At 60.8% G+C, this 23,923-nt stretch overlaps 3 protein-coding genes and 3 non-coding genes across 11 annotated transcripts; 2 read left to right on the top strand and 4 right to left on the bottom strand.

Moving 5' to 3' along the window:
* Nucleotides 1–284: 284 nt before the first annotated feature.
* On the bottom strand, nt 285–2,798 carry PREB (prolactin regulatory element binding). Its single transcript, XM_061461248.1, has 9 exons — nt 2,595–2,798; nt 2,209–2,395; nt 1,829–2,040; nt 1,554–1,634; nt 1,359–1,483; nt 1,074–1,247; nt 931–1,003; nt 685–844; nt 285–598 (listed from the first exon to the last, which is right to left on the bottom strand). Exons 1-9 carry the CDS (start codon nt 2,727–2,729, stop codon nt 504–506), a joined length of 1,242 nt encoding a protein of 413 aa, XP_061317232.1. The 5' UTR covers nt 2,730–2,798; the 3' UTR covers nt 285–503.
* Nucleotides 2,799–5,730: 2,932 nt separating this feature from the next.
* SLC5A6 (solute carrier family 5 member 6) lies at nt 5,731–16,143 on the bottom strand. 6 transcript variants are annotated; one of them, XM_061461237.1, is made up of 16 exons: nt 16,125–16,143; nt 8,916–9,394; nt 8,505–8,570; nt 8,383–8,434; nt 8,229–8,296; nt 7,994–8,148; nt 7,657–7,797; nt 7,436–7,565; nt 7,243–7,331; nt 7,061–7,173; nt 6,906–6,973; nt 6,724–6,810; nt 6,424–6,608; nt 6,235–6,338; nt 6,041–6,162; nt 5,731–5,954 (listed from the first exon to the last, which is right to left on the bottom strand). In XM_061461237.1, the coding sequence occupies exons 2-16, from the start codon at nt 9,243–9,245 to the stop codon at nt 5,802–5,804; spliced, it is 1,863 nt and encodes a 620-aa protein (XP_061317221.1). In that variant the 5' UTR covers nt 9,246–9,394; nt 16,125–16,143; the 3' UTR covers nt 5,731–5,801. The 6 variants fall into 6 exon arrangements, with proteins under 6 accessions (XP_061317221.1, XP_061317218.1, XP_061317220.1 ...); XM_061461234.1 differs by lacking the exon at nt 16,125–16,143 and adding an exon at nt 11,769–11,893 and having other exon boundaries at nt 8,916–9,501; XM_061461236.1 differs by lacking the exon at nt 16,125–16,143 and adding an exon at nt 11,769–11,879.
* On the top strand, nt 11,793–13,414 carry ATRAID (all-trans retinoic acid induced differentiation factor). The gene is made up of 7 exons (XM_061461262.1): nt 11,793–11,915; nt 12,072–12,202; nt 12,324–12,395; nt 12,641–12,712; nt 12,806–12,927; nt 13,002–13,102; nt 13,205–13,414. The coding sequence occupies exons 1-7, from the start codon at nt 11,856–11,858 to the stop codon at nt 13,307–13,309; spliced, it is 663 nt and encodes a 220-aa protein (XP_061317246.1). The 5' UTR covers nt 11,793–11,855; the 3' UTR covers nt 13,310–13,414.
* LOC133273527 (U1 spliceosomal RNA) lies at nt 13,797–13,960 on the bottom strand. The gene has a single exon (XR_009744871.1). It is a non-coding gene; the product is annotated as a U1 spliceosomal RNA (small nuclear RNA).
* On the top strand, nt 15,656–15,819 carry LOC133273535 (U1 spliceosomal RNA). The gene has a single exon (XR_009744878.1). It is a non-coding gene; the product is annotated as a U1 spliceosomal RNA (small nuclear RNA).
* A 6,754-nt stretch (nt 16,144–22,897) lies between the features above and the next one.
* Nucleotides 22,898–23,061, bottom strand: LOC133273542 (U1 spliceosomal RNA). The gene has a single exon (XR_009744883.1). It is a non-coding gene; the product is annotated as a U1 spliceosomal RNA (small nuclear RNA).
* Between the last annotated feature and the right edge of the window lie 862 nt (nt 23,062–23,923).

The raw sequence follows: 23,923 nt of genomic DNA, 5'->3' as shown, positions 1-23,923 counted from the left end.
GAGTAGCTGACACGTCCCCCGCCAACGCCCGCCGACCCTCCGCCGGTATCCCCGGGGTGAGCCCGGCCGCGCCCCGCCGGCAGCGCAGGGGTTAACCGGCACCCGTGCCAGCACCGAAAGAGGCGGCGGCCGTGACACGCACCCGCTCCGGGGCGAGACCACTGCGGCGGGCGGGGCACGGCGCAGCGCGGCTGCTACGGGGCGGGGTTATAGCCCGGGGGCGTGGCCAGGGCGTTTGGCAACCGCGCACCCGCTCGCCCCGGCAGGCACAGACGCGACAGCGCTGCTTTCACCCTCCGGTTTTAATAGCGGCGGTGGGGCTGGAGGACCCCTCTTTTCCAGGGCCTGCCCCACATGGTCGCCAGCACCGTCTCCAGGCTCCCCCATTCACACCCCGAGCGCCAGCGCCGGGGCTGGTCCCTCATCCTCTTCACAGTCTGCATGGGGTGGGCCCGGGCCGTCGGAGTCTGCCCAGCCCCAGGGGCTCATCCCGGGCCGGGGGTCTACAGGAAGCCCGGGAAGGCGAGCTGCAGCAGCAGGATGGCAGCCACGATGAGCCCGGCACACAGCAGCAGCAGCAGCCAGACAGGGAGGGAGCCTGTGGAGCAGAGCAGTGTGAAGGCAGGTGACCACCATCTGGCCTGGAAGATACGCCCAGTGCTGCAACAGCCCCCTAGCACCTACGTCGGCTGGGCAGAAGGTGCAGCTTGCAGCGGCTGTCAACAGCCACGCTGAGCAGGGCAGCCTCATTCCCTGCCAGCAGCTCTCGTCCATGCCGGCTCTCAGGGACGAAAGCCATGTCTGTCACCACGATGCCATGTGCCTCCTTCACATAGTACAGCCTCTACAGGGAAGGACAGTGCAGCCCAGGAAGGGAGGAGGCTGCTGTGGCTGCCCCTGTACCCATCCCCACCAAGCCCCACTACTCACCTGCAGTGAGAAGGCGATGTGGATGGCAACAGAGCCTGTCACTGTGCCTAGTCCCAGGAAGGTACCTGAGTCACTGCAGGGGGTCAGACAGTGAGCAGGAGCTGCCACAACCCCCACCCCATGCCTGGCCAGCCCTGAGGTACCTTATGGAGAGGCAGGAGATGACCTCAGTGCCACAGGGCCGGGTGAGCAGTGGCAGGAAGCTTTTCCCATCCCACTTGGTAAGGTAGCAGGGTGGGGGGCGGCGCTCCCGCTTGTGGGGCACCTGAACAGTGTAGAGCCGCAGTGCCCCAGCATTGTCCTCCACTGCCCCAAACCTGCCATGGGAGAGTGAAGGGTGCATCAGTTGCCACGGCCAACAGTGACACCCCCATTCCCTTCACATGGGGCTGCAAAGGCGGACTCTGCTGTCAGCTCCCCACCCTCACCGGCAGGCCTGGTACCGGTAAGCCTTGTCAGGGATGCCAGGCAGGTTCTCGTTCCAGCACAGCCCCATCACCAGCTGGTCCTGCTGCCACACGCAGCACTGGAAGTCTCGTCCAGCCGTCACCACCTGCGTGCAGAAAGTGCAGTTGTATGAGGAGGGCTCTTCCCACAGGGCCAGGGAGAAATCTGATGCCCACCTTGTTGTCAGGGCCCAGCGCAATATCTTCGATCTCCCCATCATGGGCTTTGAACTCCAGTGTCTTCTTCATGCTGGGAAACTGCAAGGGCAGAGCACGCGCTGGAGCTGTGTCTCACAGGACGGGACCCACGGCAGCCCCAGAATTCCTGGGTAAGATGCAGCATTACAGAGCCACAGGCACTGCTGACGCGGCACTGCTGGGGCCAGACCTTCCCCACCAGGCACACAACAATACTGGCATGGTAATATCCAGCCTCAGCTCCCCCCACCTACCTCCCAGAGGCGAAGGAAGCCATCAGCACCACCGGTGACAAGCAGTGAGCAGTCTGCATTGAACCTTACAGCTTTCTGCAAGGCGTCGGGGCTGAAATCTGTGCGGACACTGTGCAAACTCTCTACCATCACCTCACTCGTCTGATTCTGTGTCTCATCTTGCCCCACCGGGCTGGGGCCCTTCCGCTTCCGCGGCCCCTTCTCCCTGCTGCCTGTGGCGGGGCAGACAACACAAAGCCCTGACACAGCTCCCCCACGGGCCCGGGAGAACACGGGCAGGGCTGGGAGGGGTCCAGATCACTGCCCCATCCCCACAGACCATCCCACTCCACCCACAACAGGTGTTGTCCCTGCCTCCCCGGGGAGTAGCGGGCTCTCACCGCCATGTCCGGCGGCGGGCTCGGGCGCCCGCAGGCTAAACCGCAGGATGTGGCAGCTGGCGTCCTGTCCCGCTGCAATGATGTCGTCGGCCAGCGCCATGGTCATGGTGGCGCGGGTCTCGGTGTCGTGCGAGTGCAGCAGGGAGGCGCTGAGCTTCCCGCCGATCTGCTCCAGCTGCAGGAAGTGCTGCAGGACGGTGCAAGGCCTCAGACCAGGCTCCGCGGAGGGGCCCTGCCCGCGGCGGGGCCCTGCTCACACCGAGGCCGGCCCCGCGGCCTCGACCCCCGCCGGCCCCGCCAGGGCCGCTGCCCCCCTCCACCGCCGCGCCCAGCCGCGTCAGTCCCTGGTCCTCCCGCCCGACTCCCGTGTTCCCGCTACGCCGCACCACGCCATTGCGGATGCCGGTCTTGGCGGCGCCGCCGCCGCCAGCGGTGATGGCGAGCGGCCACCGCGGGTGCAGCCGCACGGTGTAGAGCGGAAACGGCGCCCGGTACAGCTCCGCCGGCCGCCGCGGGGCCATGGCTACGCCGCACACGTCACCGCGACGCCCCGGCGCTGCGTCACGGCGCCACGGGCACGCACCCCCCGCCCCACACAATGGCTCCGCCCCTCCGATCCTAACTCCGCCTCCTATAGGCTAGCCCCTCCTCAAGGCAAAACCCCGCCCCGACCCAAAGCCCCGCCTCCTGCGGTCCGAGTCCCGCCCCTTGCTGCACAAGCCCCGCCCACCCATGGTCGAGGGCGTCCCCCTCGTGTGCCCCACGGAGGGCTGGGGGCCGCCTCCCTGCAGCGCAGCCAAGCAGCACCGCCGTACCCCCTGCCCCTGGGCAGCAGAGCCTCCCCAGGCCCCTCTCCGGTCCCCCTGTGCTGCCCAGCGGGGCTGTCCCAGCAGTCATGATTCCCCCATCCCGCCCCACAGCTGCGGGGGAGCATCCGCAGCCCCACAGGCACCAGGAATAGGCGTCCCTGCTCAGCCTTGCCACCTCCCATGCACCCACAGAGCCCTATGGGCAGTGGAGGTGGTGGGGTAGCCAGGTCACCCATGGGTCTCCCCAGCTCCAGGACTCCCTGTGGCCTCACTTCTCTCCCCCTCAATGCAGCCCTGACCTGGCTGCCCCCAGAGGGTCCTCACCCTGCTGCAGTGTGGGGTGGATGGGTCCATGGGTGCACTGTGATGGCTCCCATTCCACAGGTAGCATTGTGGGCCTCACATGAGGTTGGGGCCCAGCGTGACCCCATGTGAGCACCCTGCCTGGGGCTTGAGGCTTGCTGTGGGGCCTTACCATGGGGCTAGTGGGGCTGCAGCGGGCAGCCACAGCAAGGGGAGGCCAGGACAGCCAGAATCCTCCTGCTCATCCTAGTGCCAAGGAGGGGGACACGAGGCTCCTGCCGAGGCAAGGATGTGGGTCAGGCTCTGCCAGTAGGTATTGGGGGGATGCACCAGAGCTCCCCAGGCACCTGGCCCACCAGTGCTTCACAATGCTGAGGCACAGGCAGGGACTGCCACGGCAGCATGGCTGAGACAGGCAGTGGTGGGCACGGAGCAGGGCTGTCTGCCATGCACAGCAGCTTCCCAGCCCCTGCCTCCTCCAGCTCCCGCGGGAGGCAAAGAGGCACCCAGCACTGCAGGGCAGGTGCAGGCAGGGTGCCGGGCCCCCCCTCTGCCCACCAAAGAGCCCCCTGGCTGCAGGACAGGTAAGGAGCCGGCCGAGCACAGGAGTAGGACCCCCGGGGGTGTCTGCCATGGGGAGGGGGAGCATGTCAGGCAGGTCAGGGGCAGAACTATGGGGTGCAGGTGGGGGGCATGGGCTGCCCCCAGGCACATGGCTGGGTCTGAGGTTCACCAGCTCCCCAGTACAGGCAGCACTGCAGAGGGCAACGCTGTCCTTGTCCCCATCGCAGTGCCCAGCCCACCCTCAGCCCCTGCCTCTGCAGAGCGTCCCCTCTACCCCCAGACGTGGCTCAGGAGCGAAGCCATGTGCGGGGCCTTCCTGTTGCTGCAGGCAGCGCTGCCCACCGTGCCCCCCAGCACTAAGCTCTGCAAGCTCAACGTCCTTGTCCTGGCCACCAGCTACATTGCCCACCTCAGTCATGTGCTGGACTGAGGGCCTCCCCCGCCTCTGCCCTCCTGCCTGCCCCACAGACACCCACTGCTGCACCTACTCCAGGTGAGAGCCCTGCCTCGGGCCCCACTGTCTCCCGTGCATGATGGCAACACCCAATCCCTGGGGTCCCCTGTTACCCCCTGTGCACACCAGCACTACCCATCCTGATCCCCGGGGCCCCCAAAGCACGACACACCTGGTCTCTGGGGTCCCCACCACGTCCCATGCACACTAATAGCTGGTCCCCAGTGTGCCCCACACACACCAGCACTCACTCCCCAGGGTTCCCCATCCCAGGTGTAGGTCACCCACAGAAGGATAAGGTGCTGCCATCCCAGCCCCTATCCTGCTCCCTCTCTTGCAGAAGTGGCCAATGCACTCCTGTCTCTACACTGGCTCTTGGGGGGCACCCAGCTCTGGCCCCTCTGGGGCAGCCACAGCCACCAACAGCCATGAGCCCACAGGGTTGGGAGACCCCAGGCTGGCACCAGGGGACGGCCTCCATGAACCCCTGGTGCCCATGGCCACGAGACCCTCACATCTGATTCTTTCCCACAATGCTGTGCCCCAGGATAGGGATCGGGGCAGGGGGAATGGTGCTTGATCCACACCCCCATCCTGCATAGGGGTCCACAGGCACATCGCAGGCAGTGGTGGCCCAGGGACACATGGAGTGGGCTCTGGTGGGGCTGGTGCTGTGCCTCCCACCTTGCCTGGGGACAGGGGAGGCTGGGGGCTGCCTGGCCTGACCCACAGCAATAAATCTGCAGCCAGCATTCACCTCCTGCCTCCTGGCTGCAGGATGCCCCCCACAGGATCCCAGGGACACCCAGAAGGTGGGGAGAGGGGGGGGAGGTCCTGCACCCCCCAACCATGAAGCAGCTGTCCCCCAGCTATACTCACCGTGATCCCCTGGCCAGGCCCCACCACCGGCTTCATGCTCTGGGACAGGGGTCAAGGCTGCAGCCATAAATCTGCCCCAGCCAATGAGGCCCCCGCACCCAGGGACAGGGCCCCCCCACTGCTGTGGGAGATGGGACCTCCATGTCCCCACAGCTCCTGGAGCAGGCTGCTCCTATGTTTGCACTCTAGAACCATTTATTGGGGGACAATGGAAACAGAGATGGGTGATGGGGGGCTGGATGGAGGGGGGGCGCTCGGCGCCCTGAGGGGTCCTTGGCAGCCCCCAGCCTGGGAGCTGTGTGTAAGGCACATGGCCAGGCCGGGGCACCGGGCAATGTCCTGGCCTGGGGGGAGTGGGGAGCACCGCTCTGACACCCCCAGCCTGTGGTCCCACAGCCCCCAGGGCTCAGGGCCAGCCCAGAGGGGGGTGCAGCCTGATCAACCCCTCCAGCAGAGATCCAGCCCCCCAGCTCTTTGGTGCTCCCCTGGTATCCGGGGGGGGGGGAGTTTGTGCCCCCTGGCCAGGGGGGCACTGGGGAACGGCTTGGGGGGTGTCTGGGACCCCCATGCCAAGGGGGGTAGGCTCAGAAGGAGGTTTCCTGCACAGCGTAGGCAGGGGACCCAGCTGCACGAATGTAGCCCTGTCCTTCCTCTTGCTCCTGCTGCCCAGGGCCGGGGAGGGGCAAACCATTGGGCACCCCGTTGGTCTTCACCACTGCATCCACAGTGTCGGCGTTCTGTGGGGACAGAGCAGGGGGTAGCAAGAAGATGACCCCATGTCATCCCCCCCACCAAGCAAGGTCCTGTGGTCTGTGACCCTCACCTCGTCAGGGAAGCCCACCCCACAGCAGAGCTTCTGCCGGTACTTCCGGGGCAGGCAGCAGAGCAGGTGAGGCAGCACAGGGTAGATGGTGCGGGGGTCCACAGATGCTGCCGGTGTGGGGCCTGAGAGGCAGAGTGGAGGGTGAGCAGAAGGGAAGGGGGGTCGCCAGCAGCCCCCCACCACACCACACTCACCGGTAAGCAGGCTGACCAGGAGCCCCACCACGATGACAGTGGTGGAGTTGTGGGCACTGTACCACATGTAGGACAGGCTGTAGAACTTCTGCAGCCCTGTGGGGCTGGGGAAGGTGGGTGTGAGTTGGGGGGCACGGAGCAGCACCCCCATCCTGCAGCACCCTGTCCCCAAGCCCCCCCCCCGCTCACCTCTTAGGGGCCTCCGTGGGGGCCAACAGGGTAGTGGCGAGGATGGTGGTGAGGTTGCCCATGGTGGGGAGCATGGTGCTGTTGGGTGGGGGGGTCCCTGCTGCTGCCCCCATGCTGCGCACCAGGCTTCCAATGCCCACCCAGAAGGCCATGGCCAAGCCGGCCAGCAGCCCCACGACAGCACCCTGCACAGGGGGACAGGGGCGGTGCTGACCCCCAGACAGGCTCGGGGTGCCCCAGCCCCCCAGCACTGCCCCATTCCGTGGGCTACATGCCCCAGCCAGGAAGGGAGACACTCACCGTGGGGTTGGCACAGGGAAAGAACATGCCGAGGCAGAAGAGCCCCAGAAGCGGACCTCCCACCATGCCGAAGATGCTGATAGCAGCCTGTGGGGATGCAGCCCTCAGCACCAGACCCTTGCTCAGCTGCCCCCCTGCTGTGTGCCCGAGATGGGGGGGATCCCCTGCACCCCCACCCCTACCTGCAGCACGGGGCCCAGCATGGAGGACATGTAGGCCATCCCCAGGCACAGTAATCCATAGCCAAGAGCTGGGAAGAGCAGAGCAGGGGGGTCACAGCAGCACTGAGGACCCCACTGACCCCAGCGCCAGCCCCCCCGTGCCATCCCTCCCTCACCCAGAAGCTTGGAGAGCAGCGTGGCCTGCGCCTCCGACAGCCGTGGGCAGTGCGGCCGGACCAGGTCCTCCATTGTCACCGTGGCCAGCGAGTTGAAGGCAGAGGAGATGGTGCTGGGGAGCAGAGAGAGGTGTTGGGGGTTCGGCTGGGGACCCTTCAACCCCAGGGTCCTCCCAGCTCACCTGAGGCACCCGCTGAAGAGGCAGGCAACAAAGAGCCCGGGCAGCCCCGGGAGGTCCTGCAGCACATCCATCACGAAGTACAGCACCAGCTGGGGAAGGAGGGTGAGTGCCCATGGGGCTGGGAGCACCAGAGAAGCCTAGGGAGGGGGGTCCGGCCCCATGGGCTGCAGGAGATGAGGGACCCAGTGCCCACCTGGTCGGATGACTTGGGGCGGTTGCCGGGTGCCAGCGTATGCTCCCGGTCATAGACGAACATGACGAGGCCGGTGAGGCAGCTGAGGCAGAGGACGATCTGCTGGCAGGGGAACACGGCATAGCAGGAGCTGCAAGCACCAGGCAGGCATTAGAGGCTGGGGGGCTGGCAGCGGAGGGACCCATCCCAGCCATGGGACCCCCAGCCTGGGCCCCACTCACAGCTTGGCCTCCCGCTCGCTGCGGGAGCTGAGGTACCGCTGCACCTGTGCCTGGTTCACCCCATACAGCGACAGCATCATGAAGACTCCCCCCACTGCCAGGGTCCAGAAGGTGTGCCGTTCAAAGGGGTCGGGGTTCAGGCTGCAGAGAGGCACATGCAGTGGGTCATGGCACCGGGTCCTCACTGGCACCCCTCACACCATGCCATGGGAGTGGATAGGATCCCTCTTCCCCAACCCACACCCTTCCCGGCTGCCCCACGGTGTGAGGTGGGGCACCTGGCCCCTGATGGGTGAAGGCATCTTGGCACAGGACACGCTGGGGCTGTGGCACTTACTCGATGCCAGAGATCTTGCCCTCTTGCTCGGCCAGGTGCCAGACACGAGCCATGCCACCCACCCGCTGGGCGCCCACCACGATGACGGCCAGCTGCCCAGCGAACATCACCAGGGTCTGGAAGACGTCGGTCCAGATGACAGCCTTCAGCCCGCCCTGCATAGGCACAGCGCCCATCACCACAGCCCGGCACAGGGCACCCCACAGCCGGGCAGCGGTGGTGGGACAGGACTCACCAATGTCGTATATAGCGTGCAGACCAGCCCCATGGTGAGCACTGCGCTCCAGAGGTCAAAGCCCGTCACTAGAAGCGATGGAGGCCATTAACAGGCTGCACCCTCATGCAGGATGGGGCTTCCAGCATTGCCCCCCTGCTCCTCTCCTCCTTACCTGCATTGAGAGCCAGCGCAGGCGCATAGAGTACCACCCCCATGTAGATGACCTGCAGGGAGAGCAGCGCTGCAGCCATGCATGGCCCCACCCCATCTGCCACAAGCCCCCATCCCACTCACCATCTGGAAGATAAAGGTGATGGTGCCGAAGATCCGCACCGTCTTATTGAAGCGCAGCTCCAGGTACTGTGGGGAGATGGGTCAGGGCATGGAATGTGGGGATCTGAGCAGCAGGGATGATCCCCATGCCCCCCCCCCCCCCCCCAGCAGGAAATTCGGGGAGGGGGAAACTGGCCCTACTCCCAAAACTCAGCTCCTGCTGCCACAGAGACAACAGAGCTATCCAGTGCTGCTTGGGGTGAGGGGAGTCCTGTCTGTGAGGCATGGCGCCAGTATGGAGGCACCAGGCAGTGAAGGACCAGGAGCCAAAACCCCACTGGGCAGCATCAACTCATCCCCCTCCCAGGGCCATCACCTGCCTACACATCTTGCTGGGTGCTGGGCACCATGGGTGCCCCTGTTCCCACTCACCTCATAGGTGCTGGTGATGCGCAAACGGTAGAAGACGGGGATGAAGATGTGTGCTGGGATGAGTAGCCCCAGGAAGTAGGAGCAGCCGAGGAACCAGTACTGGGTGCCGAAGTGGTAGATCTCAGCCGGCACGCCCAGGATTGCCACGGCCGACTGGAAAGTGGCAAGCAGGGAGAGGGCGACAGGCAGGAAACCCATGTTGCGGTTGGCCAGGAGGAATTCCTGCACCGTGCGCTGCCGGCCCCCGCTCAGTGCATAGAAGAGCCCGATGGCTGATGACAGCAACAGCAGCAGCGCGAAGATGCTGTAGTCGATCACTGTGAACTCCATGGTGAGCTTCTCCTCTTGCCTCTGCCCTGCAAGACCTGTCGCTGCCCGGCCACCCACCCCAGCTGTGCCCTGTTGGCCTCATGGACACACTGAGCCCTGGTGGCTGCCCTGGCAGCACGTCCTGGTTGGCATCTCCCTGGCGCTTGGAGCTGCAGGAGGAAAGATGGGTGTCGGCGTTGAAGCTGTGCCTGACACTGCAGGGACCTTCGCTCACTCCTCTGTCTCAGTCTCAAGGACCCGGTGCGGGGGGGCCAGTCTGGATGAGGAAAGTTCCTTTAACCCTTCTCCTCCCTCTAGGCTGGGCTCGGCACCATTCACCCACCCACCTGTCCTCCGAGGGAGACAGGAGCCTCTTCGCACTGAAACTATGGTTGCAAAACCAGTCCCACCCAGTACCCCGGCGGCACTGGCCCGGCCAGCCCAGCAGAACCAGCCCCACATTGCCAAACCCAACACCACCATCCCCTGTGGGACAACCCCACCAAGCCCGGCAGCACTGATCCTGCCTCGGCCAAGCACAACATGACCCAACCACCCCGGTACCGTGTAGCTCCGCCAAGCCCTGCAGAGCTGCCCCCGGAGTAAGAGCCCAGCCAAGCCCAACACAACCACCCAGCCCTGGCGCCAGCCACCAGCCCTGGGGGCAGTGCAGCCGCCTCCACAGTGGCCCACCCAGCAGGATCAGCCTCGCCAGCACCCCCCAGCCCTATGGAATCCATGGATGAGGCTGGGGAGGGTAAAGGGATGTGCAGTGGAGCCCCAGCTGTGCTGGCGAGAGGGTACATGAGGGAGCCCCGTCCCCCTTGCCCAGCTGAGCATAAGATGACCCTCATGACAAGCATACAGCTAGGGATGGACAGACAGATGCACAGGGGGAAGCCGACAATCCCAGAGATGTTCGCAGCAGCTGGATGATCTGATCTCTGAGCCACTGCTGGCCCTGGCATCTTCTGCCCTGCCACAGGCAGATCCTCAGGGTTCCTGGCTCATTCATAGCAGAGAGAACGGGGCAGCCAGGCAGTCCCAGGAACAGTGCAGAGAGGGGGCACGAGCAGAGACCCCTGCTTCCACCTCCACCAGCAAGCAGAGAGCTGTGGGGAGCAGTGGCCCAGGCACCAGCAGAGCAGGCGGTGCAGGATGCAGAGGCACCCCATACCTCTGTTCCGGTGGGGCAGCATTTGGGGCTGCCATGGGACACAGAGCAGGCTGCCTGTGGTGGGAAGCTGGTGCGGTGCCTGCCGTGATCTGCAGAGGAATGCCTGCCCATGGCATACTTGGTGGGATTAGGGCTGGCACTCATGCACCCAGCGCAGCCTGCCCGAGCCTGCCCGCCGCAGGGACAGAGCGGGCTGGCACGGGGCCCCGCAGCAGTGCCAAAGCCAACACCAGCGGGAAGGGGGTGAGAGGGCAGCGCCTCCCGCCTCGCACACCACCGTCCCTGTCCTTGCCTTGGCCACGACACCACCCAGTGCAGCGGGTCCAAGGTCACTCCACCGCATTCCACTGCGAGGACTAAACACAAGGCAGGCAGTGGCGTGGTCCTTGACGGCTGTTCCACCGGCGGCTGCTCCACTGCCTCGGCAGCCTTGGCTCAATGCTACCCCCTCGGTGTCCCTGAAGCCCCATCGTCCCAGCCCCGCAGTCCCCATCTCCACTCCTTGTCCTACGGTAACTCTACCGGTGGCCCTGCTGCCCCCTCCAGTCGGTCCCCATGTTCCCAGCCCACCCCACTCTGCCCCCAAAGCTCAGCACACACCCTGTCCGTGGCCACGCTCCTTCTTCCTGTATCCTCTTGCCCTACTTCCCCGTGTACCCGGTGACCCTGCCCGGGGCCCAACTCTCCTGTCCCCGCTGTCCCCCCCCTCCCCATACACCTCCCTGTCTCCCCACGTCGTCGGTGACACCGTTAGAGGAGGAGGAAGCACCGCCCAGCCCCAGTGCCCCGGGGTGCCCCGAGGACACGGCCCTGCTGCCCTTCCCGGTGCCCCCGGTGCCCTCAGCCCACTGCCCGATCCCTTTTGTCCCTGGACCCAGACCCGGCTCCCCGGAGCCCCAGCGCCGCCGGTGGCGCGGCCGCAGGACGAGCCCCGACCCCACCGTAGCCAGAGGTCCGGGCCCAGCAGGGGGGGCTCCAGTGACCTTGAGGGGCCACAGCGGCCCCGGTGCGACACTCACCGGCGGCGGCCACCGGCGCGATGGAGCCCAACCCACGTGCAGTCGCGACAGCCGCCAGCGCGCACTGATGACGCACGGAGAGAGGCAGCTCTGCCCTCACGGACATTTCCGCCCGGTCCTGCACCTCCCGCGCTCCCTGATGGCGTCACGGCCACTACCGGGGACCCCCCCCCCGAAGTGCCCCCCTGGCCCCGCCACGCTCCACTGCCCCGGGCGGGTCACCGCGCCCTGGCGGCCCCTCGCCGCGGGAAACCCCCGCACGGCCTCGCCCGGGGTCCAGAGGGCACCGAGTGCAGACACACAGCGAACCGACCCCGCCGGCCCCCGGCATAGGCGAGAGCTCCTCACCGGGCCCGCCAGAGGGTGCTCTCGCAGCGGGCGTGTCCGACGGGGCGGTCCCGGAAGAGCTCCGGGAGGGGCGGGGGCGCCGAGGCCATGGGGCCATTCCTCATCATCCTGCTGCTGCCGCTGCCCTCCACCATCGGCGGCGCGGCGGTGAGCGGCGGGGCCGGGGCGGGGCCGGGCCACCGGGGGCGGGGTTGCCGGGACACCGTCCCGGGGATCGGGCGGTGTCGCTGTGGCTCGGAGGCTGCCCGGGACATAATACCGGGAACCGGGGGGTTCCCGACCCCTCCTTTTTTCCCCCTCCAGGTGTGCGGGAGCTGCCCCGGGCCACTGCGGAACGGCTCCGTCGTAGCCCAGTACTGTGCATCCCGGCCCGGCACAGAGAGTGAGGGGCGCTGCTGCTGGGAACGGGGCGTTCGTCCAGAGCGCTTGCTGGGGTACGGGGAGGGGGTGTCAGCGGGTACATGATGGAGGGTCATGGTGAGGGACCGTGCCTGGCGCAAGGGGGTGTAAGGTGCCAGGCACATGCCACCCCCCAACTGCTGTTACCCCCCCCAGGCTGGACCTGAGTAACTGCTCCCTGCAGAACCTCCCCCCGGGACTGGCTGAGGCTTCCTCCACTGCTGTCCTGTGAGTCTGTGTCCCTCTACGTGCCCCCATGTGCAGCCTCTGCTCCCCTCTGGGGGCTGGGGGACACCCCACGGCCGAGCCTTGGCGTTCTCTGTTTCCACTGTCGCGATTGCCAGGCTCCCACCCCCCCGGGGTGTGTTGATTCACTGGTGAGCCCTGTGGGAACCTCCTGAGGCTCAGCCAGGTTAAGGGCAGGGTGCTGCAGTCGGTCGGGGCGGTCGTACCAATGTGGTGTGTGCTTGCAGAGACCTGACAGAGAACCCCCTGACGACCCTCCCCAATGGCTCCTTCCTGGGCTTCACCCTCCTGCAGCTGCTGTGAGTACAGGGGTGGGCCGAGGGGGCCTGTGGTGGTGCCAGTGCTGTGCTCTGTTCACCAGCACAGTGCTGGTGCTGAGCTCTGCCCCTCAGAGCGCTGCCACTGCCACTGGGGTGCCCAGGTGGGAACAGCACCTGGGAGGAGGTGACGACGAGCGGGAGCAGCCGGCTCTGTCAGGGCCAGAGGAACTCCTGCAACAGCTCCAGTGAGCCCGGTAAAGCGGGGAATGGCAGGTGGGAGGTTGGGGGAGCAGGGCCTGGCTTGTGACCCTCTGCTCTGCTCCACCAGCCTGGCCGTGCCCTGAGAACTCTGCCTGTGCCCCAGATGGTCCTGGCCTCGTCCAGTGCCTCTGCAACAGCCCCTTCCACGGGTACAAGTGCCTGCGTGAGGTGAGTGTCTGCAGGACGAATACCCCCCCAGGTCCTCCCCCGCCAGAGCACCATGGGGCAGTGGGGCTGCATAGGGGACCACTAACTGCTGTTTGCTTACAGGGCACATTCCCAGTGCTGCTCTTCTGTGGAGTACTGGGAGCCACCACCCTGTCTCTGGCCCTCCTGCTGTGGGGCACCCAGCGCCGGAAGGCCAAGGCCCCCTGAGAAGACCTCCTAAGTGAGGAGGGTGCTCTGTACCTCAGAGGAGCCTGTGCCACGGGATCACGGTTACTGAGCAGCAGCGGGAGATGAATAAAGCCCTGGGCAGCCTCTCCGTGTGTCTGTGTGATTGCACCTGGGACAGGGATTGGAAATCAAGCACAGCGTGGGCTGTGGGGAGCTTGGGGCGGCATGTGCAGTGTGGAAACCACGCCTGAACTGAGGGAACATGAAACCACAGGGAGCCTTGGTGGGAGCAGAGCGAGACGGGACAAAGGCAGGAAACACCCCGCGAGGAATATAACGTCCGGTTCCTCACGCGGCAGGTACAATGCTCCGCAGCCGCGTCCCATACGCGAACGTTCGCGGGACTGTGCAAACGGAGACATAGTAAGAGCGGCTTTAGAGGCAAAGTACTGTAACGAACAGTGATCTGCAAGCTATTAAGAAGCACCTACTCTGTAAACCAATCTGTTGTTTGAACCGCTTAAATCAGGGGAGAGCGCGAACGCAGTCCCCCACTACCACAAATTATGCAGTCGAGTTTCCCGCATTTGGGGAAATCGCAGGGGTCAGCACACCCGGAGTGCAAGGGATGAGCCTCGCCCTGGGAAAACCACCTGCTTGATCATGGTGTCTCCCCTGCCAGGTAAGTATGACTGCCCTTCGCGCACCCACCGCCGCACGCCGCACAACACACACACACCTCACGGACACCGCACGCCGCGCTACCGGGACGAGCTCCATCCCGCACCCAGTTGCCACCGCGGCCGCACCGCGCACCTGCCCAGAACCCTCGCACGCCCGAGCCCACGGGGGCTGTTTGGCGTCGCGGCTGTCCCGTGATGCCTCGCGGTGCTCGTTTGCATGGACACGCCCCCACACCAGGGCCCCGCCCCTCACCGATGGGCACCGGGACACCCCACCGGAGCCTGTTGTCGGCCCGGTAAATGCCGCGGCACGGTGCCGTGTCCCGAGGTGTCCGCCCGCGGAGCCGAGCAGCACAGCGACCCGTGCTGGTGGAGGGGTGGAGCTGGTGAAAGGTGTTTAAAGGATAATGCCACTATCAGGGGCAGTCAGCACAGGTTCACCAAGGCCAAGTCCTGCTTAACTAACCTTTGAACCATTTCCAGGCATCCTGTTGCTGGATCCCAGGGAGAAAAGCTCAGCTCCTCCCTCCCCGTCCTCTCCTTAGGGAGCTGCAGAGAGCAACAAGGTCACCTGTCAGCCTCCCTCTCTCCAAACAAGACCAGCCCCGAGTGCTCAGCCACTCCTCACAGGACAATGCTGCCAGCCCTTCACGGCTTGCTTGTCCCCTTCTGGGCAAATCTGAAGATCTTCATGTCCTCCAACGGTGGGACCCAGTGCCACATAGTGCTTAGGTGAGGCTCCACCAATGTTGAATGCAGCCGGACACCTCCTCTCTGACAGGCTGGTTCTGCTGTGATTGATGCACCCCAGGGTGCTGTTTGTCCTCTGGGTACCAGGGCCCAGCGCTGGCTTCTACTGACCCTGCTGACACCAGCATCCAGGTCCCTTCCTGCAGGGCTGCCCTCCGGCCACTCCTCTCCCAGGTTAGATTTGTGCCTGGTGTTACTCCATCCTAAATGGCATTTGTTGTTTTTCCTTTTCATGCTGTTGATGGTTGCCCAGTGCTCCCATCTATCTATATCTCTCTGCAAGGCTTCTTGGCCCTTGAGAGAGTCAACAGCAACTCCCATTTGTGATGTCTGGCTCTTCACCCAGCACACTATGAACCTGCTCATCCCACCTGGACACCTGATCCAGAACGATGCTGTGAAGGACAGTATCAAAATCCTTGCAAAAATCCAGAAAAATACATGTACCGCCTCCCCTGCACCCCACAGGCGGTCGGGTGACCTTATTGTAGACAGATACCAGGTTACTTCAACAGGACTTGCCCTTGATGAACCTGTCCCTGATGGAGACTTTCCCTTTTAAACACCTTTCACCAGCTCCACCCCTCCACCAGCACGGGTCGCTGTGCTGCTCGGCTCCGCGGGCGGACACCTCGGGACACGGCACCGTGCCGCGGCATTTACCGGGCCGACAACAGGCTCCGGTGGGGGGTCCCGGTGCCCATCGGTGAGTGGCGGGGCCCTGGTGTGGGGGCGTGTCCATGCAAACGAGCACCGCGAGGCATCACGGGACAGCCGCGACGCCAAACAGCCCCCGTGGGCTCGGGCGTGCGAGGGTTCTGGGCAGGTGCGCGGTGCGGTCGCGGTGGCAACTGGGTGCGGGATGGGGCTCGTCCCGGTAGCGCGGCGTGCGGTGTCCGTGAGGTGTGTGTGTGTTGTGCGGCGTGCGGCGGTGGGTGCGCGAAGGGCAGTCATACTTACCTGGCAGGGGAGACACCATGATCAAGCCGGTGGTTTTCCCAGGGCGAGGCTCATGCCTTGCACTCCGGGTGTGCTGACCCCTGCGATTTCCCCAAATGCGGGAAACTCGACTGCATAATTTGTGGTAGTGGGGGACTGCGTTCGCGCTCTCCCCTGGCTTACAAGTTTGAAAGAAAGATTTGTCTGCAGTAACGCAACGCGATGATGCGTCTATATCGTAGCGTTATTTCATTCCCTGGGGCTGCTGCTTTATTTCCACGCTGCTGCTCGGCTCCTCCGCGGTACCCTCCTGCAGGTCCTGTTAGTGCCTGGAACCGGGGAGGGGGCCAGCCCTGCCCTGGCGGGATCTAAGCGCACTGTGGTGAATGTGAGGGGTAGCCCGAGCCCTTCGCTGCCCACAGTCAATGGAGCGTCCCCACAGCTGAGCTGTGATGGCCTGGAGCCAGATTCGCTTCTCTTACCTCTCCCTCAGAGCTCTTGAGCAGAGTCGAGATCAGCCCAGGTTCTCCTGAGGAAAAGCGTCTCCAGCTCTGCCGTGGTGAACACAAAGAGTCCGTATGGATGTGGAGCGGTGCGTGCAGACCCAGCAAATGGAGAGGAGACAATAGAAAAGCTGTTGAAAGCAGCTAATGACGTCTCAAGTTCCTCCCTTGGGGGATATGGTGGCCAATTCCAGTGGGGAGTCCAGATGAAACCTTCTGGGCATCATAGAATCACAGAACGGTTTGGGGTGGAAGCAACCTTAAAGCTCATCCAGTTCCAACTCCCCTGCCATGGGCAGGGACACCTTCCACTAGACCAGGTTGCTCCAGGACGGGGCTTTGTCCAACCTGGGCTTGAACATTGCCACAGATGTGGCAGCCACAGATGGGGCAGCCAGAGCTTCTCTGGGCAGCCTGTGCCAGGCACCTCCCTCAACAGGGAAGAATTTCTTCCAAAGATTTCATCAAAATCTCTCCTCAGTCAATTTAATGTCATTCTCCCTTGTCCTATCTCTACAGGCCCTTATCCAAAGCCCCCTCCAGGTTTCTTGTAGCCCCTTTAGGCACTGGAAGCTGCTCTAAGGTCTCCCCTTAAGGAGCCTTCTCCATGCTGAACAAGCCCAGCTCTCTACAGCTGGGCTTGTTCTCTCAGTCTCCATAGCAGAAGTACTCCAACCCTCAGAGAATCTTGTGGTCTCCTCTGGACTTGCTCCAACAGGCACATGTCCTTATATTGGCATAGGGGACACACAAGGTGACTGAAGCTCTGAAGCTACTCCTGTCCCATCTGGCTGGGGCCAAGCTTGGCCACTGCCTCCTCAGTCGTGCTTTGATGCAGACCCTGCAGCACTGCCACCCAGGAGGCCATTGTCCCGTTGAGGCCACATGAGCTGGGAGGATCCTGCTACCCTTGGCCCCATCTCATGTCAGGGGGAACTGTCCCCTTCAGAAAGGAACTTATGCAGTGACCAGCCCATCAACTCCCACCTCTCCTGCGATTTGTCAGTGAACCCAGCCTGGTTCTGGAGGGGTCAAACTGCTCACACAGAAGGACTTCCCTCAAAGTGCCTTGAAGCACGGAAATCCTGGGAGGATGCAGGACCACAGGGGGCTGGGTGGGAACAGAGCAGTATGAGACAAAGGTAGGAACTACCCACAGGGAACAGACTGTCTGGTTTCTCATGTGGCAGGTCCGGAGGTCTGTGGAAGCATCCCATACCCAATTCCCCCCACCCCGGGCAGAGATGCAACTCAGGACTTGGGCCAGTTTCAACCCATGAAGTGTAGCAGCAAACATGGCTGCGAATATAGGATCACAGAATTGTAGGTTTGGGTTGGAAAGGACCTTAGGATCGTTTAGTTCCAACCTCCCTGCCAAGGATGAGGAGGGACATCTCACACGCACACCATGTTGCCCAAGGCTCTGTCCAACCTGGCCTTAAAATACTGGCAGGGATGGAGCATTCGCCACTTCTTTGAGCAACCTGTGCCAGTGCCTCACCACCTGCACAGTAAAGAACTTCCTTACACCTAACCCATTACCCTTTGTACTATCGCTACAGTCCCTCCCTGGCGCGGGGAATGCTGCACAAGAAGCTGCGCCAACAGACCTGAATGAGAGCACGAACATCCCAACCCTCATCAGCTGCAAATCATGGGAGTCAAGAGGAGTTGAAGTTAGAACACCGAGATAATCCCCGAGAACTGTAGACATTGAAACAAAGAAGTTACTGAAGACAAAGATGTAATGTTGTACCAGAGCCGATCCGATCGTATTATCTCCTTACGCCTTCCACTACACAATCAGCAACATGCTGTTCTTTTCAGCATATATGCTCCAACTCTTCAAGCTGACTCTGCAGAAAAAGACAAATTCTACACTGACCTGCGTAGCCTCACTCAAAAGGTTCCTATAGATGATAAGATCATAATCCTTGGTGACTTCAGTGCCTGAGTAGGTAAGAACTTTGAAGCCTGGAAAGGAGTACTAGGCAAGCACGGTGTTGGTAGCTGCAATGATAATGGACGCCTCTTGCTAGAGTTTTGTGCAGAGCAGCAGCTTATCATCACCAACACTATTTTCCAGCAGAAAGACAGCGTGAAGACAACCTGGATGCACCCGCAATCTAAATATTGGCACCTTATTGATTATCTCTTAGTGCACCAGAGAAATGTTTGTGATGCCTGTCACACCCGAGTGATGCCTAGTGCAGAATGTCAAACAGACCACTGCCTTGTGCGTTGCAAACTTAACCTCCACCTTAAGCCCAAACCTAAGAGGGGTGGCATTCCCAGGAGGAGGCTCAATGTTAATAATCTTCAAATAGCCACAGTGCGGAACAGCTTTCAGGCTAACCTTCAAACTAGGCTTGAAGACCATCTTACAGATTCTTCTCCTGAAGTGCTTTGGCAACATATTAAAAATAGCATCCTGCAGTCCTCCAAAGAATCCTTTGGGTTCTCCTTAAAGAAAAACAAAGACTGGTTTGACGATAACAACCAGGAGGTCCACGAATTGCTGACAAAGAAGAGATCTGCCCATCAAGCCCACCTTGCTCAGACCATGTAAGAAAAGCAGCCTTTTGTCTTGCATGCAGTAAACTCCAACAGAAACCTCGAGACATCCAGAACAAGTGGTGGCTCAACCTAGCAGAAAAGACTCAACTATGCACAGATTTGGGTGACCACAGAGGATTCTATGAGGCTCTGAAAGCAGTGTATGGACTCACATACCAGATTCAATCCCCTTACTTAGTGCAGATAGCCAAAAGCTTCTTACAGATAAAATCTCCATCCTGAATTGTTTGTCTGAACATTTTCAAACACTCTTTAGTGCTAACCCTGTAGTCCAAGGCACAGGAATCCAGCCCATCTTACAATATCTGGTGAAAATTGAATTGGATATAGCCCCTACCATGGGAGAGACTCTTAAGGCTATACAGGAGGTGAAAACTGGCAAGGCAGCTGGGGTCAACGGAATCCCACCCAAACTCTGAAAGCAGAGAGGCCAAGCACTTCATGCTAAATTTCACGTGCTAGTTGTGTGCTGTTGGGAACAAGGTAAACTACCATCAGATTTTCGTGATGCAATCATCATCACTCTGTATAAGAAAAAAGGTGTAAAGTCAGACTGCTCAAGCTACCGAGGTATAACTCTGCTCTCCATTGCTGTAAAAGTCCTTGCAAGAATATTATTGAACAGATTAGTACACGCTATCATAGAATACTTAGGGCTGAAAAGGACTTTAAGAACATCTAGTTCCAACTCCCCTGCCATGGCAGGAACACCTCACACTAAACCATGTCACCCAAGGCTCTCTCCAACCTGGCCTTGAACACCATCAGGGATGGAGCATTCACAACTTCCCTGGGCAACCCATTCCAGTGCCTCACCACCCTTACAGTAAAGAACTTCTTCCTTATATCCAGTTTAAACTTCCCCTGTTTAAGTTTTAACGTGTTACCTCTTGTCCTATCACTACAGCCCCTAGGGAGGAGTCCCTCTCCAGCATCCTAGTAGGCCCCCTTCAGATACTGGAAGGCTGCTATGAGGTCTCCACGCAGCCTTCTCTTCTCCAGGCTGAACAGCCCCAACTTCCTCAGCCTGTCTTCATACAGGAGGTGCTCCAGTCCCCTGATCATCCTCGTGGCCCTCCTCTGGACTTGTTCCAACAGTTCCATGTCCTTTTTATGCTGAGGACACCAGAACTGCACACAATACTCCAGGTGAGGTCTCATGAGAGCAGAGTAGAGGGGCAGGATCACCTCCTTCAACCTGCTGGTCACGCTCCTTTTGATGCAGCCCAGGATACGGTTGGCTTTCTGGGCTGGGAGCGCACACTGAAGCCGGCTCATGTTCATTTTCTCATCAACCAACACCCCCAAGTCCTTGTCCGCAGGGCTGCTCTGAATCTCTTCTCTGCCCAACCTGTAGCTGTGCCTGGGATTGCTCCAACCCAGGTGTAGGACCTTTCACTTGTCATGGTTAAACTTCATGAGGTTGACATCAGCCCGCTTTACAAGCATGTCAAGGTCCCTCTGGATGGCATTCCTTCCCTCCAAATCTATTGCAGAACTTCTACCTGAAAGTCAACATGATTCCAGAGCTAACAGAAGTACCACAGACATGGTGTTTGTTCTCAGACAACTGCAAGAGAAGTGTAGAGAACAGAATAAGGGGCTCTATGCAACTTTCGTTGACCTCACCAAATCTTTTGACACTGTAAGCAGAAAAGGCCTGTGGCTGATCTTGGAGCGATTAGGTTGTTCCCCCAAGTTCCTCAGAATGATTATTCTGTTACATGAAGATCAGCACGGCCCAGTCAGAGATGGCAATGCACTCTCTGAGCCCTTTCCAATAACCAATGGTGTGAAACAAGGTTGTGTTCTCGCACCAACTTTACTTGCAGTCTTCTTCAGCATGATGCTCCAAAGGGCTACGGTAGAGCTTGATGAACAAAACAGCATTTATATTTGATACCGTACTGATGGGAGCCTATTCAATCTAAGGTGACTGAAGGCCCACACTAAGACCCTAAATCACCTTGTCCATGAACTGCTTTTTACTGATGCTGCTGCCCTTGTTGCCCACACAGAAGCAGCTCTGCAGCGCTTAACATCTTCCTTTGCGGAGGCAGCTGAGCTTTTCAGGCAGGAAGTCAGCTTGAAGAAGACAGTAGTTCCCTACCAACCTGCAGCACAAGAAGATTACCATCATCCCCACATTACTATTGGCAAGTCAGAGCTTAAATCAGTTCAGCAGTTCAGCTATCTGGGAAGCATTATTTCCTCGGATGCCATGATCAACAAAGAGATAACAGAATAGCAAAGGCATACAGAGCCTTCCGAAAACTCCATAAAAGAGTCTGGTGCAATAAACACCTGAAGAAAAGTACAAAGATCAGTGTCTATAGAGTCATTGTACTGTCTACTCTTTTATATGGGTCTGAATCATGGCTTATCTACCGCCATCACCTGCGACTCTTCCAATGCTTCCATCAGCCTACCTCTGTACAATTCTAAACATCCATTGGACTGACTGTGTGTCAAATGTTACTGTCCTCGAGCAGGCAGGGGTCACCAGGATTGAGGCCATATTGCTGAAATCGCAGCTGTGCTGGGCAGGGCACGTCTCAGGGTGGAGGATCACTGCCTTCCTAAGACTGTGTTTTACGGTGAATTTGCCGCCGGCTCCCACAAGAGAAGTGCTCCAAAGAGGAGATATAAGGACTCCCTGAAGCAATACCTCAGCCTTGGCCATATGGACTACCATCAGTGGTCCACCTTGGCCTCCAATCGGGAGACTTGGAGACACACCATACATAACGCTGTTGTCTCCTTTGAGAACACACGCAGAATTAGTCTCGAGGAGAAAAGACAATGTAGAAAGAATCATGCCTTGCCTATACCACCCAAGGAGACCTTTAGCTGTGCTATTTCCAACCGGATTTGCCTGTCCCACATTAGCCTTTTTAGTCATCAGTGCGCTTGTAGTAAGCATGGGTAAAGCCCTTCCCAAATCTTTGTTCGCAAAGTCAAGCCATCAATGTTGTACCTGGGACTTTCCCAGGAGCTAATGAAAGTCTCCAATGTGGACTGAAGGGACAAAAGCATGTGTGTTTAAGGGAAAATGGAAAGTAATAATGTAGCAAAAAGTGGTAACAGAGAAATGTGCTTATACATCTGAGAACAAATAAGTTGTTCAAGCAAAGGCATGTGAACAATAATGTGACTGGTTGAGAAAAGCATATGATGCTGCAAAAGGTACTTAAAAGAAACTAACAGATGCTAATAATTACTAAGCACTAGGCAGGGGTCTATAAGAAACCTGTAAGCTCACCCAATAAATGATTTTGTTTGTACCACAACTGGGGTGTGTGCCTCAGTTGCCACACCCTGGTATACTTGTAGACCCCCTTCAGGTACTGGAAGGCTGCTATGAGGTCTCCACACAGCCTTCTCTTCTCCAGGCTGAACAGCCCCAACTTTCTCAGCCTGTCTTCATACAGGAGGTGCTCCAGTCCCCTGATCATCCTCGTGGCCTCCTCTGGACTTGTTCCAACACTTCCATGTCCTTTTTATGTTGAAGACACCAGAACTGCACACAATACTCCAAGTGAGGTTTCACAAGAGCAGAGTAGAGAGGCAGGATCACCTCCTTTGACCTGCTGGTCACGCTCCTTTTGATGCAGCCCAGGATACGGTTGGCTTTCTGGGCTGTGAACGCACACTGAAGCTGGCTCATGTTCATTTTCTCATCGACCAACACCCCTGAGTCCTTCTCCTCAGGGCTGCTCTGAATCTCTTCTCTGCCCAACCTGTAGCTGTGCCTGGGATTGCTCCCACCCAGGTGTAGGACCTTGCACTTGTCATGGTTAAACTTCACGAGGTTGGCATCAGCCCACCTCACAAGCTTGTCAAGGTCCCTCTGGATGGCATTCCTTCCCTCCAGCGTATCAACCGAACCACACAGGTTAGTGTCACCAGCAAACTTGAAGAGGGTGCACTCAAACCCACTGTCCATGTCGCTGACAGGAATCAGTCCCCACCTTGACCCCTAAGGACACCACTGGTCACTGGGCTCCACTTGCACAGTGAGCCTTTGACCTCAACTATGACCACTGCATCCACCGGGTGGCCCACCAACCAGATTTATACCTACCCAAGTTAGAGAAAAAGAAGTCGTGTGGGGGAATACATATCCCTGAGTACACGTAAACACCCCCCCAGCTCTGTCTTTGCCCCAGTTACATCAGGGGAGAGCGCGAACGCAGTCCCCCACTACCACAAATTATGCAGTCGAGTTTCCCGCATTTGGGGAAATCGCAGGGGTCAGCACACCCGGAGTGCAAGGGATGAGCCTCGCCCTGGGAAAACCACCTGCTTGATCATGGTGTCTCCCCTGCCAGGTAAGTATGACTGCCCTTCGCGCACCCACCGCCGCACGCCGCACAACACACACACACCTCACGGACACCGCACGCCGCGCTACCTGAACGCGCCCCGCACCACGCCCGCCAGCGCCAGGCTCCGCTCAGGACGGCTCAGTCTCTGATCTGCAGAGCCCCTGCCTCCCCTCCGTGGCCCGAACCATTCACAGCTCGGGAGAACGGAGGGAAAAGGGGAAGAGAAGGAAGGACCCCCCCCCCCCCCCCGGCCTCTCCACGTCGGGAACCTCGGGCTGCCCGGTCCCGTCCCGCAGTGTCCGATCCGTGCCGCCACGAGCCGCCGCCCAGGCTCCTCCCCGGGCGCTGCCACTGCGGCTTCGCCCATTTCGTCCCTGGCCGTGCACGATCCCGCCACCCCCGGCAGCGGGGCGCCCGGTGTCCGTCTGTCCCCACGCACACAGCGAGGAGCCGACCCTCCCGCGGGGCTTCTCCTAGCTTGGCTTTGATCCGGGGTCGGGACAGCTGCACAGCCCCCAGTCACCGGCCCGGCTGCGCCCTTTGCTGGGCCCGAGCTCTGCCGGGCCCGCCATGCCCAGTACCGCCGGACTCCGTGCTGCCGACCCCCGAGCCGTGTCACGGCACTCACAACGCGGCGTGCGCGGGTGGGCGGAGCCTCCGCTGGCTGCCGGGGCTGAGCTCCGCAGCTCCGCTAGATGGCGCTGCCGCGGGGCCGGGCCATGCCGGCGGCGGACCCCCTACACGCGTTCCGGGCGGGGCCTGCGGGCAGGGGGCGTGTCCATGCAAACGAGCACCGCGAGGCATCACGGGACAGCCGCGACACAAAATCATCCCCTGGGCTCGGGCGTGCGAGGGCTTTGAGCGAGGGCGCGA

Source organism: Pezoporus flaviventris, unplaced genomic scaffold, assembly GCF_033815535.1.
Source record: "Pezoporus flaviventris isolate CSIRO_AGI_PZ_B2104156 unplaced genomic scaffold, CSIRO_AGI_Pfla_v1 ptg000031l, whole genome shotgun sequence".
NCBI lineage: Eukaryota > Metazoa > Chordata > Aves > Psittaciformes > Psittacidae > Pezoporus > Pezoporus flaviventris.
This window is presented reverse-complemented; position numbering and strand designations above follow the sequence as displayed.

Bases quoted from the DNA above. Each gene is read 5' to 3' on its own strand.
- PREB (XM_061461248.1), bottom strand. From the start codon at position 2,729: ATGGCCCCGCGGCGGCCGGCGGAGCTGTACCGGGCGCCGTTTCCGCTC. The intron at 1,248-1,358 runs GTGAGGGTGGGG...CTCCCATGGCAG, and splicing joins TACCGGTACCAGGCCTGCCG to GTTTGGGGCAGTGGAGGACA. The intron at 845-930 runs GTGAGTAGTGGG...CCTTCCCTGTAG, and splicing joins ACATCGCCTTCTCACTGCAG to AGGCTGTACTATGTGAAGGA.
- SLC5A6 (XM_061461237.1), bottom strand. From the start codon at position 9,245: ATGGAGTTCACAGTGATCGACTACAGCATCTTCGCGCTGCTGCTGTTG. The intron at 6,609-6,723 runs GTGAGTGTCTCC...CCCCCTGTGCAG, and splicing joins TTCCCTGTGCCAACCCCACG to GGTGCTGTCGTGGGGCTGCT. The intron at 5,955-6,040 runs GTGAGGGTCACA...CTGTCCCCACAG, and splicing joins GGGTGGGCTTCCCTGACGAG to AACGCCGACACTGTGGATGC.
- ATRAID (XM_061461262.1), top strand. From the start codon at position 11,856: ATGGGGCCATTCCTCATCATCCTGCTGCTGCCGCTGCCCTCCACCATC. The intron at 12,203-12,323 runs GTACGGGGAGGG...TACCCCCCCCAG, and splicing joins CGTCCAGAGCGCTTGCTGGG to GCTGGACCTGAGTAACTGCT. The intron at 12,396-12,640 runs GTGAGTCTGTGT...GTGTGCTTGCAG, and splicing joins GCTTCCTCCACTGCTGTCCT to AGACCTGACAGAGAACCCCC.